The 18,296-nt window shown below is 46.6% G+C and overlaps 1 protein-coding gene across 2 annotated transcripts in view; it reads left to right on the top strand.

Annotated features, from left to right (window-relative positions):
- The window catches only part of SLC35F5 (solute carrier family 35 member F5), a 786,684-nt gene that overhangs the window by 635,798 nt on the left and 132,590 nt on the right, over positions 1–18,296 (top strand). For both annotated transcript variants that reach the window (XM_078682012.1, XM_078682011.1), the window contains one exon: positions 2,748–2,902. In XM_078682012.1, coding sequence (XP_078538138.1) covers positions 2,748–2,902 — 155 coding nt within the window. The remainder of the gene's footprint in view (positions 1–2,747; positions 2,903–18,296) is intronic.

Consider the following 18,296-nt stretch of genomic DNA (forward strand, 5'->3'; position numbering starts at 1 on the left):
GAGCCACTTCCATCATTCCTAGAAGGTACATCCAATGAGGTAGATGAACAATGGGGAATCCCAAAACTGGCTGGCCCATCAGTGAAGTCCTGGTCACCATTGGCAATGCAAATTACTTGCCTAACCCTAGCGAACTCTTTAAGGGCTTGCAATGGTCGGGTGAGCGGTGATATTCCACCTAAACCAACTTTTAACAAACCAGGGCATAATTCCAGACTGGACTATATATTCGTGGAAATCTCTGAATGGGATAGAATTGTGGATTTTAATGTAATCCCTCGAGCCGACAGCGATCATAATGCGCTGATCTTAAACATTTCACTCCCGGGTCTCACCCCCCAAAAACAGGGTGATGGTGATGGTGCGGACCCGAGATTGATTCTTTCTACGAACCGGCATAGAGTTCGCTGGTCCAAAATTGTAGGAAATCCCCAGGATATCCAGAGGCTATATGCTAAGGTTGCTCAGGTATTGCAAAAAGTCGACAACCTTATACGCCATCCTCTCTTGCCTGAGCAGACTCATGGAGAGCTCGGTGTACTCCACTTAGAGATGTGTAACACTTTAGCTGATGTTCTGAATCCGGAGCAGAGGCCAAAGAAGGGGGAGCTGTGCCCCATGGTTTAACGCCGCCTGTGGAAGGGCTAAAACTGATCTATTAGCGACCATGAAGCAGCAGCATAATATCTCTTTTGTAAGAGTTAAGAGAAGGGAGTACAAATCCCTCATTGCCATCTTTGGTCCGTGCTCTCTGGCTTGGGGGTGCCACAACACCTATTAAACATGATTATTAGATTACATACTAATAATTACGTCCAGGTAAGATGTGGCAGGGAAGGGATATTGTCCAACAAATTCCCCGTTGACAGGGGGGTTAGGCAGGGCTGTGTGCTCGCACCGACTCTGTTCTGCCTCTTTGTCAACGGGGTAATAGAGCATTTGAATGGGGTTGAGAATACTGATGCTCCCAAACTTGGAGGTAGCAGGGTGCCGGCAATTATGTTTGCGGACGACACCCTGCTCCTCTCCAAGTCCCCAATGGGGATTCAGCGAGTTCTCAATGGCTTCGAGGCATTTTCTAAAGACCATGGTCTCGAGATCAACGCTTCAAAGACCAAATATATGGTCTTCAATCCTCCACCTCGAGCTCGCTCTAATCCCTCTATTGGATCTAATACGCTAGAGAGGGTCCGAACCTTTGATTTCTTAGGGATTACCTTAAGTGAAAAAATGTTGTGGGTACATCAACGGGAGAAAGCGCAATTAAAGCTGGCTCAAATAGCAGGCGGAATTACCAAACTAATTGCCAAAAATAAATCTACCTTTAAGCGGTGGGTCCCGCCCTAGAGATTTACAGAGCACAAGCTAGGGGAGCAGTTATGTATGGAAGTGAACTCTGGGGCCTCACGTGCAACCGCGATCTGGTAGTAATTGAGAACAAATTTATCAGACAGCTCCTATCACTTCCTTCTAGCACACCCCTGCTGCCTATTAGACTTGATCTGGCCCTGAGACCCCTGGATGAAGATATGGGCCTCCGGCCCCTGTTATTTTGGCGCAGGATTTGGTCAGTACCTGAGTTAGCTAACTATAGGTTAGAACTGCAAGAAATCCTCACTCTCCCAAACATTGGGAAAATTCCATGGCTACATTTTGTTAAGAAAGAACTAAGGAAATTAGGGATTTCTACCTTATGGTCTGACCCGCTTACATCTTGTCCCGGGGTTACGCGGAGGCAGCTTATTATCCAGTATCAGGAGAGTAAATTGGGTACCCACATGCAAGAACCTGCCCCCGGCACCCTTGTGTCATCATTCTTAATAATCAAGGACAGCTACAGGCTCGAAATTGTGTTAGATATCATAGCCCCAATATCAATTAGAAAACTGTGTCTCCAATGGAGGTATGGTAGTCTCCCACTACGGGCCCTTACTAGTAAATGGGCCGAGCCATCCCCGTCTCATTGCCCAGGATGCAAATCTGAACAAGAAACTGATTTGCACATATTGTTTTTCTGTAATGCGTATGTGCAGGCGCGGAGAAAATGGATTATCCCACTATGTAAAAATCTGGGCTTCTCCTATTGCCTGCAAGCATACAGGGTTCTAAAGACGGATCTTTCTGGGCCTATTGTCTTTGCTTTAGCCAAATACTTGGGGTCCGTATGGCATAAGAGGAGACATCTTTTAAATGGGGACCTATGAAATATGAAATACGTTAAAATGATAAACTCTGAGGTAGATATTTTGAGAATGTTAAAAGGTTGTTCCTTGTATCCGTATAATGTTTCTACATGTTTTAATGTTTGTATATATCTTAATCTTTACTGTTTTAATGTTTTATGTACCTTTTATGGCACATGATGCCGAAATAAAGATGATGATGATGACACAGTGTGCTGGTGGCACCAATGAGGAGCCAGCCAACGCCACTTGAATGCGCGCGGAGGTACTGCTGGAAACATGTTTGATCCAGTCTGACGCCTATTCTAAGGTAAATAATATTGGGCTAGATAGTCTCCACCAGATAAGGCGTTACCGAAGGTAAGTAACTTGTTCATTAAAAACATTCACTGGCCGTCGCAAATTTACATCTGCTGTACACAATTGATATCAGTGAATGCATTGATTTGTGGGTGAATGGCACATAATGCCTATTGCGATCATGGGATTTATGTGATGGTGCTAAAGTTTATGGCTAATGTATAAGGCTGTCATAATTACATTCTGTTTGTTTTTATTTATTAGGTGCAGTTTTCCTGGGTGTTTTTTGCAGGGGCTATTCCAGTATTTCTTTCTTTCTTTATTGTAACTCTTTTGTGCCACTATAACAACTGGGATCCAGTGATGATTGGAATCAGGAGGATATTTGCTTTTATATGTAGAAAACATCGAATTCAAAGGTAGGATAATTTTTTCTTAAATATATCAATAAAATGAACCAACCCACATTTTGTACCCCGCCTATGTGAATTGACTATGCATGTGGCATGATGATACTAATAGCTTCTTTTTTACTATCCATCGTTTAGTTTAGTCATACTTAATAAGGCATGGTAGTTAATTGGATTTATTTATTAACTGGAGACATCTGAGTTAGATGTAGGCCACAGGCTAGAGAGTTAGTAGTTGCAGACACTCCTTCATACTTTTGTGATTGCAAAATAAGTATCACTTAATTCATTAATAGTAATTTTAATATATCTTCTTCAGATTTCCTAGGTATCACACTGGATTTGGAAAATGTTTGTTCGCTGTGAGAAAGTGAATTATTAATTGAGGTGGATGTTAGTCCACCACAGGTAATAAAGACACTAACTTGTTAGGTCCAGTCAAAGGTTATAGTAAGTTCAACCTCAGGTCAACCCCTGGGAGATATGGCACAGAGCATACAGGCTTAACTTAGAGAAAATGTGCAAAGCATTTAGGAGTACCAAAAACAGCTAAAATGGAAAAAACACAAAACAGTAAAAATCCCAGCATTGAAGCGCATGTCACCTGACCTCCACCACGAAAACGTTGAATCTGGATCACACAAACTGCACCTTCACAAACATAGTATACTTGCAATAACTTGCCCGTGCGGTCTTCACTATGTAGCGATGATAACAAGAAAATTAAAGGTGCGTATTTGTCAGCATCGCGGCAACATCCAATACAAATGGAACACCACAAAAATGGCAGACCATTTCCTCAGAGAAGGTCACACGACCAATAATGTAAAATAGGTCATTCTAGAACAGCTAGAGAGTAACAACAGTAACACAGGGAGGCTGCTGTTTGAAAAGGAACAACGCTTGATATACCGGTTATCTACACACAAAACCGCGTTGAATTATAACATTTGTTGAAATACTGTACAGCCATAACTTGGCACTGTGATCAATTCTAGTCCTAAACATAATCTACTACCACAATTGTTAGAGCGTACTCACAATATAAAGATACTTTATAATAACTTAGAATACACACTGCCCTTTTATTAAAATGTAGGACTTGCAGGCAAAATCAGGCGGCATCTCTGTTTTGAAGTATGCTCCAGCGTAACATAAATGTAAGATGTGGCTTATTTAGGCCACACCGACCATGGAGAATACTAATTCCAAAGCTTTACAAAATGCGGAGTACGTATAACTTACCCATATTTAACCACACTGTTGTCCCCACAGGGATAATAAATTAGAGTAATAGTGAATTCTTTATTTAATTTTTAGCTCCTTATAACTTAAGAACAGCGCTGAAAAATATGAGTAGCTGAGATACAATTCTTGTTACCCTTCTCTTGTGCCAGTTAAAATAACACTGCCATGTTTAGATGAGACAGTCCCAGTGCCCCAGTAATGATTCATTCTGTAGATGGGGATCTCTGTGTATAGTCATAATCTAGTGAATAGTCCCGCCCATGTGCGTGGACCCCGGAGCAATCAAAAATAATCTCTTAAGCTGTCTTCATTGCAGTCCTGCATAGACACTTAAGAGAAAATTAAAGACAATAATGCAGCCTGTACATACAAGGCTACACTGTCCAGTACTTCAACTAGAAATGCCAAGGATATAACACCAATAACACATTTAACACAATCTGTCAAGTTTCACCCATAGAGAAACTTTCCTCCCCTCACCAAATCCTTGGAATGATAGAGAGGAAGGTAAGGACAGACAAGCCTCCATAGGCTGCCATTATGTGTCTGGAAAAAGGATACCGTGCCTTTAAGGAACTCTCTGGAGACCCTCGGTATCCCAGCATGCTCAGCCCCTTCCTTTTACTTTCAGTTCTTTTTGAAGGTGCATAAAGCAAGGCCTGTAGCATACATCGCAGTACCATTTTCTCCACCGGGGAGGAGGGCGGGCGCTTACGACTATAACAGAGATACCCCTACTACAGAACTGGAGTTACAGGTAAGAAACTACTCCTTCTGTAGTAGGGGATCTCTGTGTATAGTCCTAATCTAGTGAATAGAACGGCAAGCCCATCCAAAAACAACCCGGCGGTGGAGAAATATATATTACACCACTATTGTGCGAACAAATTCCGCAGCGAAGCCTGCCCAACCTGAGCATCTGCTCTGGCATCCGAGTCCAGACAGTAGTGCTTAGCGAAGGAGTGGACCGACTTCCAAGTGGCCGCCCTGCAGATCTCTGCAATGGGAACATTCCGAAGCAAAGCTGTTGTAGCTGCTTTGCCCTGAGCCTCAGGCTTACCCCCTAAGGTCTTATTCGCTTTCTGATAACAGAGCTGGATACATGACACAATCCACCTAGAGATGGACTGTTTCGAAGTAGCCAGACCAGTCCTAACCGACCCATAGTTGACAAACAGCCTGTCGGATCTAAGAATATCCTTGGTCTTATCCAGATAGAATTTCAACACCATTCTGACATCCAGGGAATGAAGAGACCGTTCCGCTGGAGTGGAAGGATTCTGGAAAAATGTTGGTAAAGTTATAGTCTGATTAACATGAAAATCAGAAATCACCTTGGGAAGGAACTTAGGGTGAGTACGCATAACAACCTTAGCAGCATGAAATACAGTATAAGGTTCCTGGCAACACAATGCCTGAATTTCACTCACCCTGCGGGCCGATGTAATGGCCACAAGGAACGCCGCCTTCCAAGACAGGTGCTGCAGTGAAGCCTTATGAATAGGCTCGAAGGGTTCTTTCATCAGCCTGGACAGCACCACATTCAGTTCCCATGAAGGCGAAGGAAGCCGAACAGGAGGGAACACCTTCGTCAATCCTTACGAAAAATCCTTAATCACAGGAATCTGGAAGAAGGATGTCTGTGAAGGACACTTTCTCTAAGCAGTCAATGCTGCAAGATGAACCTTAATGAAATGAAAATTAAGGCCAGACTGAGCTAGATGCAAAGGTATGGAAGGATAACATCCTCCTTGCAGGTCGTTGGATCATAGTTCTTAGACATGCACCAGATGCAAAATCTCTTCCATTTGTAAGCATAAGAGGTCCTAGTAGATGGCCTCTTAGCCTCCTTCAATATGTCCATGCAATCCTCAGGAAGATTCAAGTGGCCATATTGCACTATCTCAGGAGCCATGCCGCCAAACTCAACGATGAGAGGTTGGGGTGCACCATCTGCCCCCCTAACTTCGTGAGAAGGTCCGGCCGACACGGCAGCCGCCGATGATTTAGGATCGACCGGTGAAGCAGGTCCGTGAACCACCAGATACTGCCAGACCTATAGTCAGGCCCTCAGTCTCTTTTTTGGAATTCAAACTCTTTCAACTGGGCAGGGCAGCAGACGGTATCCTAGGAAGTCCTCACAAAGTTTGGATGAGGTCCTTCTGAAGCCGTTAGGTTTTGATGGAAAAGCGCTCAGTTGGAGAAATTCAAATTTCGAAACCCAGGAAGCGCCCTTGCGGGCTGATTTGGCTCTTTCACCCGTCAAGATTTTTACCTGTGGACTTAGTCTCTTTCTTGGAGCTCAGAATCCTCCAGTAGGACAAGACTGCAGCGGGCAATGAGTTCCAAGGATCTGGATACCTTCTTGCTGAGGATCTGCTTAACCATATTTGCTGCTGCCGAGAAGCTTCAAGCAGGAGAAACCTATTTTCCTATATTCTGATCCTAGCGAGGCTTCACCTTGGGCAGGTAAGCTAGGGTGGTTTGTCCCGGCCCTCTGGGGGTCTGAAGCTTAAAACTTTTCTAATTCCTAGCGTTTCAGAGGTGAAAGGGGAATTCCAGTTAGACACAGCCAAGGGTCCCATGATCTCAGGAAAAGCACTTAGGGTTCAAGACTCACTCCAGCAGAGGTCACCAGCAGGGTCCAGGTCAGCAGGGAACAAGCCTCTTACATCTTGTTATGATCCTGTAGCTACACAGTAGGTCAGCCATATGACCCTTATAGTCCACATATTTGTCCTGGGTGCAAGGGATAGCATGTCTAGTCCTTCAGGGCTCTCCTCAGTCACAGACAAAATGTTGAGTCCTGCTCTGTTCTTCAGCAAATCCAGAAAGTTTTCTGAAGATGAAGAACCGCAGCCTTAATGCCCGGTGGTACAGGGTACGCCTAAAATCCCCGGGATTCACCTGCCTTGTCGAATACAAAGACACGGACTCTTCGTCTGGCGTAGAAGATGAATTTTATTAGCTGCAGCTAGTACAGTGGTCTTAGAAGTCGTCAGTATAACGAGGTTCAAAAGAGACTGCCACTTAACTCCGTGGCGCACAGGTTTATATACGTTACAATACAATGCAAAAACGCAATCACACAAGAGCAGGAGACATAAACAAATGTTACAAACAATGCTTTAAACCCAAAGTAACTCAAGTTTCCCGGTTGTATTTGTCACTCGACCCCTTGAGTGGATTATCGAATGAATCCACACAATTCAATTTACAAGCAGAGAAAACACAGCTGTATGTGTTAGAAGAACAGTCGTGAAACAGGAGAATACATGGGACATGTAGCGAAGGACAGCAGATAAGATAACCTGGAGGAAAGAATGGTGTGAGCCAACAAATAGTCCGGACGGGGATTTAATCAGCTCAGACAGGAATTAGTGTACTCGGCCAGACCCTGACACTCGTTAGTTAAACATAAACGAAGAAGCCACCTAACACGTGAATGCAGAAACGACAAACACATCGCGTTCACTGTGCTGCCTGAGTGAGGGCAACATAAGATGGCGGCGATTTACAAAATGGAGGCTGAGCACGAACGAATTTGTAATTTACAGAACCTCAGACCCTCCTTTTGCCATTACTCAGGCAAGAACAAACCTACTCATGTTAATCTGAGTCGAAATCAGCATCGATGTTCATAAAATCCTCAAGCTGTTGCTGCACCATTATTCTAATATTCTCTGTTCTCTGAGTGGCAGGACGTGGAACGCATAAAGTAGCCAGTAGGCCACATACTGCAGGACCACATTGAACGCACAAACAACAAGAGAATATGACGGCCAAAATTGCTCACAGGAACGTTAGGATCTTCCATCCCCATATTGACAGTAGCCCCCAAAACCATCCCATAAAAGACCAATCCCCTTCATCCTGATGAATCGACTCGGAGATAGTATGCAATTTGGAAATGGCTTGGTATACTGCCGGAGCATCGTCTGGAATATAAATGCAGCAGCTAGATCCGATCAATCTACAGACACCTCCTCGGTCTGCTAGAATCACATCTAACGCAATTCTATTTTGCAACGTCATGAGACGATCAGCCTGGAGTTCTGCTGTAATGTTACCTATTGCGCCTGCAGTAACATTAATAGTGGTCTCGACCACTCGAACCAATTGCCTGATGTGTCTGCTGTTAACCATCGGGCCCCAAAAGGGAAGAAATCTTTTAAGGAAATCTCCTCCTTCTTGGGCTGCTGTGTCCTTGGCATCAAATATACCTCGACTATATCTAATTCTATGGTGGTCTGACGGAGCCGAATATGTAGGGGGAAGAAGAAAGGCTACATAACCAGTTCCAGAAAAGTTAGAAGGAAGCCAAGTGTAAGCTCTATCTTTACAGACAAAGTATTTTCCTTGAGATGGAACGAATGGAGGGAAATCAGAGGACGAGAAGATGTAGGTATGTAAACAATTCTGCTTATTATTCCAAAAATTCTTTATTTCGGTCATATAGACCATAAAAGATGCAGTAGAAAACAACACATACAATAAAATACACATTTTTTAAGAGAAATACATGTTATAAAATGCACCAACCCAGCGTGGAAATAATTAAGACACTAAAAGTTCAAGAGGGTTCAGCAGTTATTTTTTTCCTGATCAGCCATATAGCCATAAGAAATTTCGAAACGGCAAACACAATGTGACCCAGAGTACTGGTTTTCAGGATCCTGTATGCCTGTGCATACTCTCTGAACCCTAAGTTCTTGCATAGTGGCGCTATCCAGCGTTTCCTAGGCCTTTGGTAAGCAGGGCACACAAACAGAATGTGAAGATCGTCTTCCAAATGAGTGTTACAGCAGGGACAGGTTTTGTCGGCCGTATTGGACCACTTGAATGTGAAAGTGTTAGTGGGTAGTGTGCCAAGCCTCCATTGGACAAAGAGTTTCCTCGCCAGGATGGGAAAAATAAAATCCATAAAAGGTTCAAAAGTGTATGAATTTTTGGATTCTAAAAATCGCAAAGTGAGGGTGCCACTGTTTTGAGCATTTACCAAAAGTGCAAGGGACCTATCCTTAAAGATTTTTGACAGGGCTTTGCGCGAGATTGCTTGACAACCTCGCGCTGGGTCCTCCCAGAGGTCACGGAGATTCATTGCAATCAATTCGTTTTTCACAGAGACAAGCCAAGGAATTTTTCCACCACAATTGAGGCTCATGACATGGGTAAGGTCCTCCCTGTAATGGTGCAGTTCGTTCGTAGACCAGAGCCTGTGCCAAAACTTCACTGGCTTGGACACAAGCTCCTCTGCAATAGGGGGGAGCCCCAGGTCCATTCTCAAGGGCAAAAGTGGAGTTGCACGTGGAAGAGCCAATAAGCGCCTTAAAAAACTGTTTTCAACTATTGACAAGTCCTTCACCGCTTTGTGCCCCCAAAGTTCACTGCCATAGATGGCCGCTGCCTTGGCCTGGGACCTGTAGGTTTCGAGGGCCGGGCTTACAGGCTTAAAGGACGAAGAATTGGCCACCTTCAAAATTGCACCCGACAGTTGGGACAGTTTAACCCTTGATCGTACTATCTGGTGGTCCCAAGATAAGTTTTCCTGTAATGTTACCCCCAGATATATGAAGGTGGACACCCTCTCGAGGCTAACAGTCCCCAGGGTAGGATTAGGCCTTGTTTTAGTGGGTGGATTAAAAATCATAAACTTGGTCTTCTCTGTGTTTACCTCCAACCCTTGCTGAGCACAAAAAAGTCCAAATCCATCCAGGATCCTCTGAATCCCCATGGGAGATTTGGAAAGAAGGAGGGTATCATCGGCAAACATGATTGCCGGTACCCTCCTTCCTGCCAAGCATGGGGCGTCGTCGTTCTTGACATTTTCCAGGTGGGAGATGACATGATTGATGTATAAACAAAACAGGGTTGGTGCCAAGACACAACCCTGCCTCACCCCTCGACAAACGGGGAACCTGGATGATAGTATGCCATCTTTCCCACACCTGACCTGCGCATAGTTGTTCTCATGCAGCCTAACTAAGATGTTGAGTAGCTGGGGGGGAACTCCCAGCTTTTCCAGCACCTCCCACAGCTTTCTGCGCGGGACTAGGTCAAAGGCTGACCTCAGGTCCACGAAGACCATGTACAGTCTTCCCCCCTCGATCTTCACCGTCTTCCAATAAAGGAGGACGAGGCGGAAGATCTGGTCCATGGTCGACGTGTTCTTCCTGAAGCCAGCCTGCAGGGGACTCAAGATGTCATTGTCCTCTACCCAGTCTAATAGATGGTTCAAAATGAGACGTGCAAAAAGCTTTTGGGGGACGTCTATAAGGCTAATTGGCCTATAATTTGTTGGGTTCAGAGGGGAGCCTTTCTTGTGGATTGGCACTATTTCGGTCCCTAACCAAGAGGGAGGAACCACCATACCTCCTAATATAGCATTGAAAAGAATAAGAAGGTACGGGGCCCAAATATCGGGATGATGCCTAAACAGATCACCGGGTAGCTTGTCCAACCCTGGTGCCTTCCCCAAGGCCAGGCGCTCCAGTGCTATCTTCACCTCACCTAAAGAAAATTCCAGGGCCGTATCTGGAGGACAGGGGAACTCCGCCGCCATCCCATCGGGCCAAAGAGTGGTTTCATGATATAGTGCTCCGAAGTGAGCCTCCCAAATAGAGGGGGCAATATTAGATTCTACAACAGACGTGAGCACCCCTGTACCATTGTTGACCAGAGCCCAGAACTTCCTAGAGTCTTTGCATTTCAGGGCTTCAATCAGTTCCTGCCAGTGGTTCCAGTCCCACTCAGCCCTAGCGCTGGCTAATGCTGACTTATACTCCCTCCTCAGGGTTGCAACCCTCTCCTTATCACTACCTTCTTTGATGGCAGAAAGTAGGTCGGATTTGATTTTCCTACAAGTAGGGGTGTACCAAGTCGCAATACGGGTGACTTTCCTTCTTGAGGGCACCTCCGGGTTAAAAACATCTGCAAGGTCCCTGACCAAAGTCTGATGGATGCCAGAGAGTCTCTCATTGTAGTCAGAGGGTCTGGGTTGACTGATGAGAGCATCCACCTCCTGAAACATGGGAAGTGCTATACCATATAGCTTGTTCATGGCGTTTTCATTGTTGGCCAACTTCCCCCATTTCACCCGACGCCTACTTGTAGTGAGGAGTATGTCCCCCCGATCACCTCCGGCGTCAGTAGTTGGCAGCCCTACAACGGGGGCTGGGTGCTGAAGTTCCAGCAGAAGGGAATTGTGGTCACTGTCTGTTCTCAGTACCACTTTGAAATCTTGCACTTTAGGCCATAGGGATATATCGATAAAAATATAATCCAGCCTGGACTCATGCCCCTTTCTATTAAATGTGCACACCGATGGAGTATCGGAGGGAGTGCGCCCATTGCACGCCCTCAGTGCAAAGTTCAAAGTGAGGGAGGTAAGTTGTATTGCCAACGGGGACCATGCTTTGGGGTGAGGTGAGGAGGAGGGGGGAACTCCCCAATGATCATCCTCGGCTGTGAAGGGTCCCTCCATTAGACCCTCGAGTGGTTCAAAGTGGCAATTGAAGTCCCCTCCCATCACTATTTTCAGGTCAGCTGGTAGTTGACCCAGAAAGGATGAGAGTTCGACTAGAGTAGAAGATTCATTGCCCACAGCAACTGGTCGTGAGTAGACATTTACAATGGCCCAGGACCTTTTACCGGGCCAACTGAGGAGCACACACTGGATGTCCTGAGAGAGAGTATCCATACTTTCCACCTGACACCCAATGTGGCTCGCCACCCAGATTGCTAGACCACCCGAAGGTCTCCCCCTACCATTCCACTTTGCCGGGATTTCAAAAATATCATACCCCCTCATAGACTGCGGTTCCCTTGCCCACGTCTCCTGAAGGAGGAGGTTATCACTCCCGTTAACCAGGGTCTCCCACTCCGGAGTACCCACCTTATTCATAATGCCTGCCACGTTCCATGAAAGAATAACCAACCCTGAGCCTTGGGGTTGCAGGGAAACTTCACTTAGTGCGGGCAAGGTGTCGCATGTGTGCTTTGCCGAAGCGCCCAACCCGGGTATGGTGGGCGACAAGATGGATAATACAGCAAGCTCCTCCAATTGCGATGTGGGGACAGAGCATGAGTCGAATGGTTCCTGAACTTGCACTTGGCTACCTCCCTGAAAGGTCCCCCCCTCATTGGGAGAAGCCTGGATCTTTACCTCAGCTGCAGGGTGAGGTAGACCCCCCCCTCTAACTGAGACCGCAAGGGGAGATTTTACAGAGTATTTTGGTATAGCTCCCCATTGTGGTCAATCTACATGGTCCAGGCAAGAAAATCTGTTCTGATGAACAAAGTTACCAAGAGCGGGGATTGTGTTGTGCTTGGGTCTGTACCGTGAGCCATCAATTGCGAAGCCCACTCTAGTCCAGCTCTGTTCCCTCCCCATGGGTAAGTTAGTCACATGTGGATAAAAATCTGAGAGGGACACTAGATCTATATTGGACTTATCCGGCCTTACCAGCCAGTTGCAGATGTAAGGAGCAACTAGTGGGCTTTTAAAGCTAATTATAATACAGTCCCCAGCCCTATTCTTGGGAGTGACTCCAATCCATGGAATCCTTCTAACCATTAGAACATCTCCTTTGATGTTGGGGGGGAGGGGTCTATTAATATTGAGCCAACTGATTACCTTATTACGAAGTGAGTCCTGTGGCTCTCTGGTACCACCAGTCAGCTCAGGAACTCCCACCATTATTGCTGTATAGGGCACTGCCTCCGGGGGCAGATTAACCGCCCTGCGCCTGGTATTAGGACTAGTAGTTTGACCAATAGGTACATTAGTGTCACACCCCACACTCCTTGATTCGGGTGGTACCGGTGGCTTGGATCTTCTAGGTGCGGGGACAGGGGGCCTACAAGTTTGTGAAGAAGGAAGTAGAGGGGCATGATTGACTGTAGTGCTGTGTTGTACCCCAGTCTGGGCCTGTGTGCATGTTTCAACAGTGAGAGGTCCATTCCCCCCATGATCTCGAGAAGCCAGGTGTGCACTTGCGCCCAACCCCCCACTGGAAGTGTTTCGCATATATGCATTTTCTATGGCTATGAGTCTCGCGTCTATAGAGTCTAATTTTATAGTTAGCGGTTCCAACAAGTTCTTAAAGATGACCGTAAGTGAGCTAATTAGAGCATCTGTAGGGTTAGGTGGGGGCCCCCCAAATATGAATGGCCCTGAGCACCCTGGAACAGCTGTGACATAAGGTGAATCTAATTGGCCAGACCCAAAGCCCAGGGCAATACTATCAGGAGATGCCGACATGTCCGTGCTGGCATCCAGTATTGGAGTAGTCGTATCCACTTTAGCCCTTTTTGCCCCTGTTAGCTCTCTTGACCTTTTCCTTTTCGGTGGGTGAGTCCTTCCACTACCTACAGAATCCGTTGATAATATGGCTTGACCCCCCTCCAATAACTCACTCGATTCCACACAATTCAAATAAGGAGTGGTTTCCACTACCCCGGAAGGACGCAAGGACTGGCTGTCCCTTGATAGAGTTGTTGGGGTCCTAAGTTGTTGAAGCACTGACTCAATTGTCTCATCAATGCTGTCCAGGAGTGATAAATGGGTATTATGAAGGGTTATTGGAGTACTGGCATCATTTGACGAAGAATCCAAGAGGCCCAAGGACACATTTTCAGTAATCGCCTCAGGCAGAGTGTCTGGCACTGTGGAACATTTCTTGGCCGCAGCGCTGGCCTTGGGAAAGAAATTTTCAAGAGTGTTAGCAAGCTGTTGGGCAGACTTACTCCTGGATCCTCTGAAAGCCATAGAGAGGATTCAAGCAGGAAAAACAGACTTAATAAGGCAAAGGCAAGTTTTGGAACAGACCTGGCGTCAGAGGGAGGGCCCGGTCCGGTCTCTTCCGGCCTCTAACGGCCTAGAACGGCCCGCCCTTTGCCCGGGCTTGGCCCGGCGCCCACCCGCGCGCGTCCCGCGATGCGCGTCTGAGGAAGTTAAGATGTAGCTAGTCAGGCCCTGAAGGCGTGGCCAGCTGGGAAGAGTCTCCAGATGCGGCGTCCCAGCAGCCGCTTGGAAACCTGGGACTCGCAGTCCCGCTGCGCCGCTGTAGATGGTAAGTCTGCCTCTTTCCGCCCTCGTAGAAGCCCGTACTGCAAGCTCCCTTGGTGAGTCCTTAATGCACAATCAGTCTCTGGTGTCCCTTTGCCTCGAGCGGCACCCGCGGAGCGGGGGCCGCGAGGCGCGGTTTTAACAGCCCAGGAAAGGAAGGCGCACAGAGAGGGAGGCGTGGCCAGCTGGGAAGAGTCTCCAGGTGCGGCGTCTCAGCAGCCGCTTGGAAACCTGGGACTCGCAGTCCCGCTGCGCCGCTGTAGATGGTAAGTCTGCCTCTTTCCGCCCTCGTAGAAGCCCGTACTGCAAGCTCCCTTGGTGAGTCCTTAATGCACAATCAGTCTCTGGTGTCCCTTTGCCTCGAGCGGCACCCGCGGAGCGGGGGCCGCGAGGCGCGGTTTTAACAGCCCAGGAAAGGAAGGCGCACAGAGAGGGAGGCGCGGCCAGCTGGGAAGAGTCTCCAGGTGCGGCGTCTCAGCAGCCGCTTGGAAACCTGGGACTCGCAGTCCCGCTGCGCCGCTGTAGATGGTAAGTCTGCCTCTTTCCGCCCTCGTAGAAGCCCGTACTGCAAGCTCCCTTGGTGAGTCCTTAATGCACAATCAGTCTCTGGTGTCCCTTTGCCTCGAGCGGCTCCCGCGGAGCGGGGGCCGCGAGGCGCGGTTTTAACAGCCCAGGAAAGGAAGGCGCACAGAGAGGGAGGCGCGGCCAGCTGGGAAGAGTCTCCAGGTGCGGCGTCTCAGCAGCCGCTTGGAAACCTGGGACTCGCAGTCCCGCTGCGCCGCTGTAGATGGTAAGTCTGCCTCTTTCCGCCCTCGTAGAAGCCCGTACTGCAAGCTCCCTTGGTGAGTCCTTAATGCACAATCAGTCTCTGGTGTCCCTTTGCCTCGAGCGGCACCCGCTTATTATCAGTCTTTTTACTGTTGACTCGGAGACGAAGTTTACCTTGATGGGGTACAGTCCATACAGGGGAAGACTCCCCCCTTTCTGGTTTTGTCACCAAGACTAGAAACATAGTGGGTAACATTCCATCCTTCATAACCTCTCTTCTCGTCTAACGGAATTTTGCCCTTTTCTACAATCTTAGCCATCACCACTATACCTTTAATCAAAGAGCTGTGGCTGAGATCCAATCCAGTCCCAGAAGTTTTTACAGGATTTCTAAGTTTGTTGTGGTATGCGGCCGAAAACATAGTCTGATAAGCCCAAGCCGAACCTTCATATGAGAAAGGGAGGACCAAATAAGGCATTCCCTTCTGTGTGTTATGTAGCATAAGACCGCACACCCAACAGTCAGTTATATTAATAGCCAATTGGTGTTGATGTAACAACTGGATAAACGTATTAGTCATGTATTCAGCTCTCCTTATTTGTTCATGAGGGGGTAGAGTATGCATTTTATGTGAAAAGACAGAAAGACGAGCAGGCAAAGAAGCTGTAGAATTAGCAGCATTTCTTGGGTGAAAAACATGAACAATCCAACCTATGCAAGCTAATAAAATACACAAAAACATAAAAATACACAACGTTACGCCAAATCGACTACGCAATGATTTGCACTATTTCAATCTCATTTCTTGTTTCCTATCTTCCCTACCTATGGTTGTTGTACCATCCATCTTTATCTAAAAAAAATGTCGCTCACGGCAATCTTCTTCAATCACTCAGCTATGTACGTCTGTATATCCTGGGGCGCTAGCCACTTACTAAAAGAACAAAAACCAGGTTACAGTCTGAGTCTCCTACCGTGACCCTGCGACGGAGACGGATGGCACATCTAATACTAAATATCACACAAAAACAAGGAGGCAAGAGATCAAAAAATGTCTTTTGAATAATAAAAAGTGTTCAAAAATATTCAGTTCTTCTGGTCAGCTCTCGACCTTAGGTTGTAGCGAGTTTTGCTCGGCACTGTCTGGTCCTTAAATAACGTCTTTGGATCTGTAGTGTCTATTCGAAGGTGCGTCGTCATCTGCTTTCTCAGACTGAGTTCCATAGATTTGAGCATCACTGAAAGGGACAAAACAAGGGATGGCTGCTGTATCCGATTCTCTTATACCACTGCGAATCCACTGGTCAAAGGGTAATGGCAGTGGCACTTTTTTGCAGTGCACGCCATGCACCCATTTTCGCTTGCCGACCACTTTCACAGCCGTGCGGGTGACGAGCAAAACTTGCGTAGGTGTAGACCAACAAGGCTCCAGGTTCTTTGTCCGTTGAAAATTCTTAACACAGACCCAGTCACCGGGCAGAATAGTGTGACCTGGGTCTGTGGACGCCTCTGGCAAAGCACTTTGTACCTGTTGACGAATGACACTTAATTTAGTAGTCAAATCATGCAAATAATCAATTAACAGAGAATATGGTATGTCAGAATATCTCTTGGGGCGAGGGACACCCCAAACATTAGCTGGGCGTCCAAATACCACTTCATATGGACTAAGTCCCATACAAGAGTGTACAGTAGTTCTGGTTGACAAAAGAGCTAGGGGCAAGGCATCGGGCCAAGCAACACCTGTACTGGCTTGAATCTTTGCTAATTTAAGTTTGAGTGTACCATTGTAACACTCAACCAAACCTGCTGACTGTGGATGGTTTGCCGCATGGAATTTTTGCCTGATACCAAGACCAGAACATACTTTCTGCATAATTTGACCCACGAATTCACTTCCATTGTCACTCCAGACAATTCGCGGCAAACCAAACCTAGGGAAGAACTCTTTAATCAACACTTTAGCAGTTGACTAAGCAGTGTTATCTTTCAAGGGGTAGGCCTCTATCCAACGGGAAAAAGCACATACCACCACCAGAACATATTTAAGGTTGTTGCATTGATCCATATGAATGTAATCGATCTGCAATACCTCGAAAGGATATGACGGGGGAGCAAAATGACCTGCCGGAGTTGGGGTACCCTTTCCTGGGTTATGCATTAAACAAACAATGCAATGCTTAACCACATTCTCTGCACATTTTGGAATTCCTTCGTTCTGCCATACAGGAGCCAAAACCTTACAAATGCCTTTCGCACTAATGTGAGCTGGGCAATGGGCCATAGTTACAACCGGCAATACATAAGCATCCGGTAATAACCATCGCTGATGTTCCGACAATTCTGTCCAACAAGCTGCCAAATCCAACATTCCCGTACTTTCTTTCCACGTTCTTAATTCTTTCTCAGTTGCTTCTCCCTGTATCGTTTTCACGCTCTCAATCGTGTCTTCACACATTCCAATTTCCCTAACCCAGTTTGCAGGACCTGCCACATACATTCGACTAGCAGTGTCTCTAGCTGTAGTTTTTGCTACCTCGTCTGCAAACGCATTTCCACGACCCACGTCGTCTGTGACTTTCTTATGTGCGCTGCACTTTATGATTGCTATATGTGCAGGTAAGGTAAGTGACTCAAGAAGATCAGTTACTAATTGACCATGCTGGATCTTTGTTCCGTGAGAGGTAAAGAATCCTCTCTCCCTCCATAACCTACCAAAACTATGTGCAACGCCAAAAGCGTACTGGCTGTCCGTATACACATTCACTCTCTTTCCCTTTGCCAACACACATGCTCTAGTCAAGGCTATTATTTCAGCTGCTTGGGCTGAATTGTGTCCAATACATGCCGTCTCAACAATTGTACATAAGGTAGTAACAGCATAAGCAGAACTAATTTCACCATTTGGAAGCTTGAAACAAGAACCGTCCACCCATAGGTTCCCATCCAGGTCCTTGAGCGGAGTGTCCTTCAAATCAATCCTGCCCTTCGTTTCTTCTTCCGTTTGAAGAAAACAATCATGTTTTTCCTGAACATCTTTCTCATCTGGCAGTGGCAACAGTGTAGCTGGATTTAACGTATTACATCTTTTGATGTACACATGACTCGCTAAAAGTGTCAGCTCGTATCCAGACAAACGAGCACTCGTAAGATGCTGTGTTCTGGTTCTGTTCAACAAGGTATCCACTGCATGTGGAACCGTAACAATAAGTGTGTTATCCAACACTAATCCGGCCGATTGTCTGATAGAAATCGCTGCAGCTGCTGTAGCTCTAAGACAACTGGGCAAAGCTTTAGCTACTGGGTCTAATGTAGCG

Source organism: Lissotriton helveticus, chromosome 3_1 (assembly GCF_964261635.1).
Source record: "Lissotriton helveticus chromosome 3_1, aLisHel1.1, whole genome shotgun sequence".
Taxonomy (NCBI): Eukaryota; Metazoa; Chordata; class Amphibia; order Caudata; family Salamandridae; genus Lissotriton; species Lissotriton helveticus.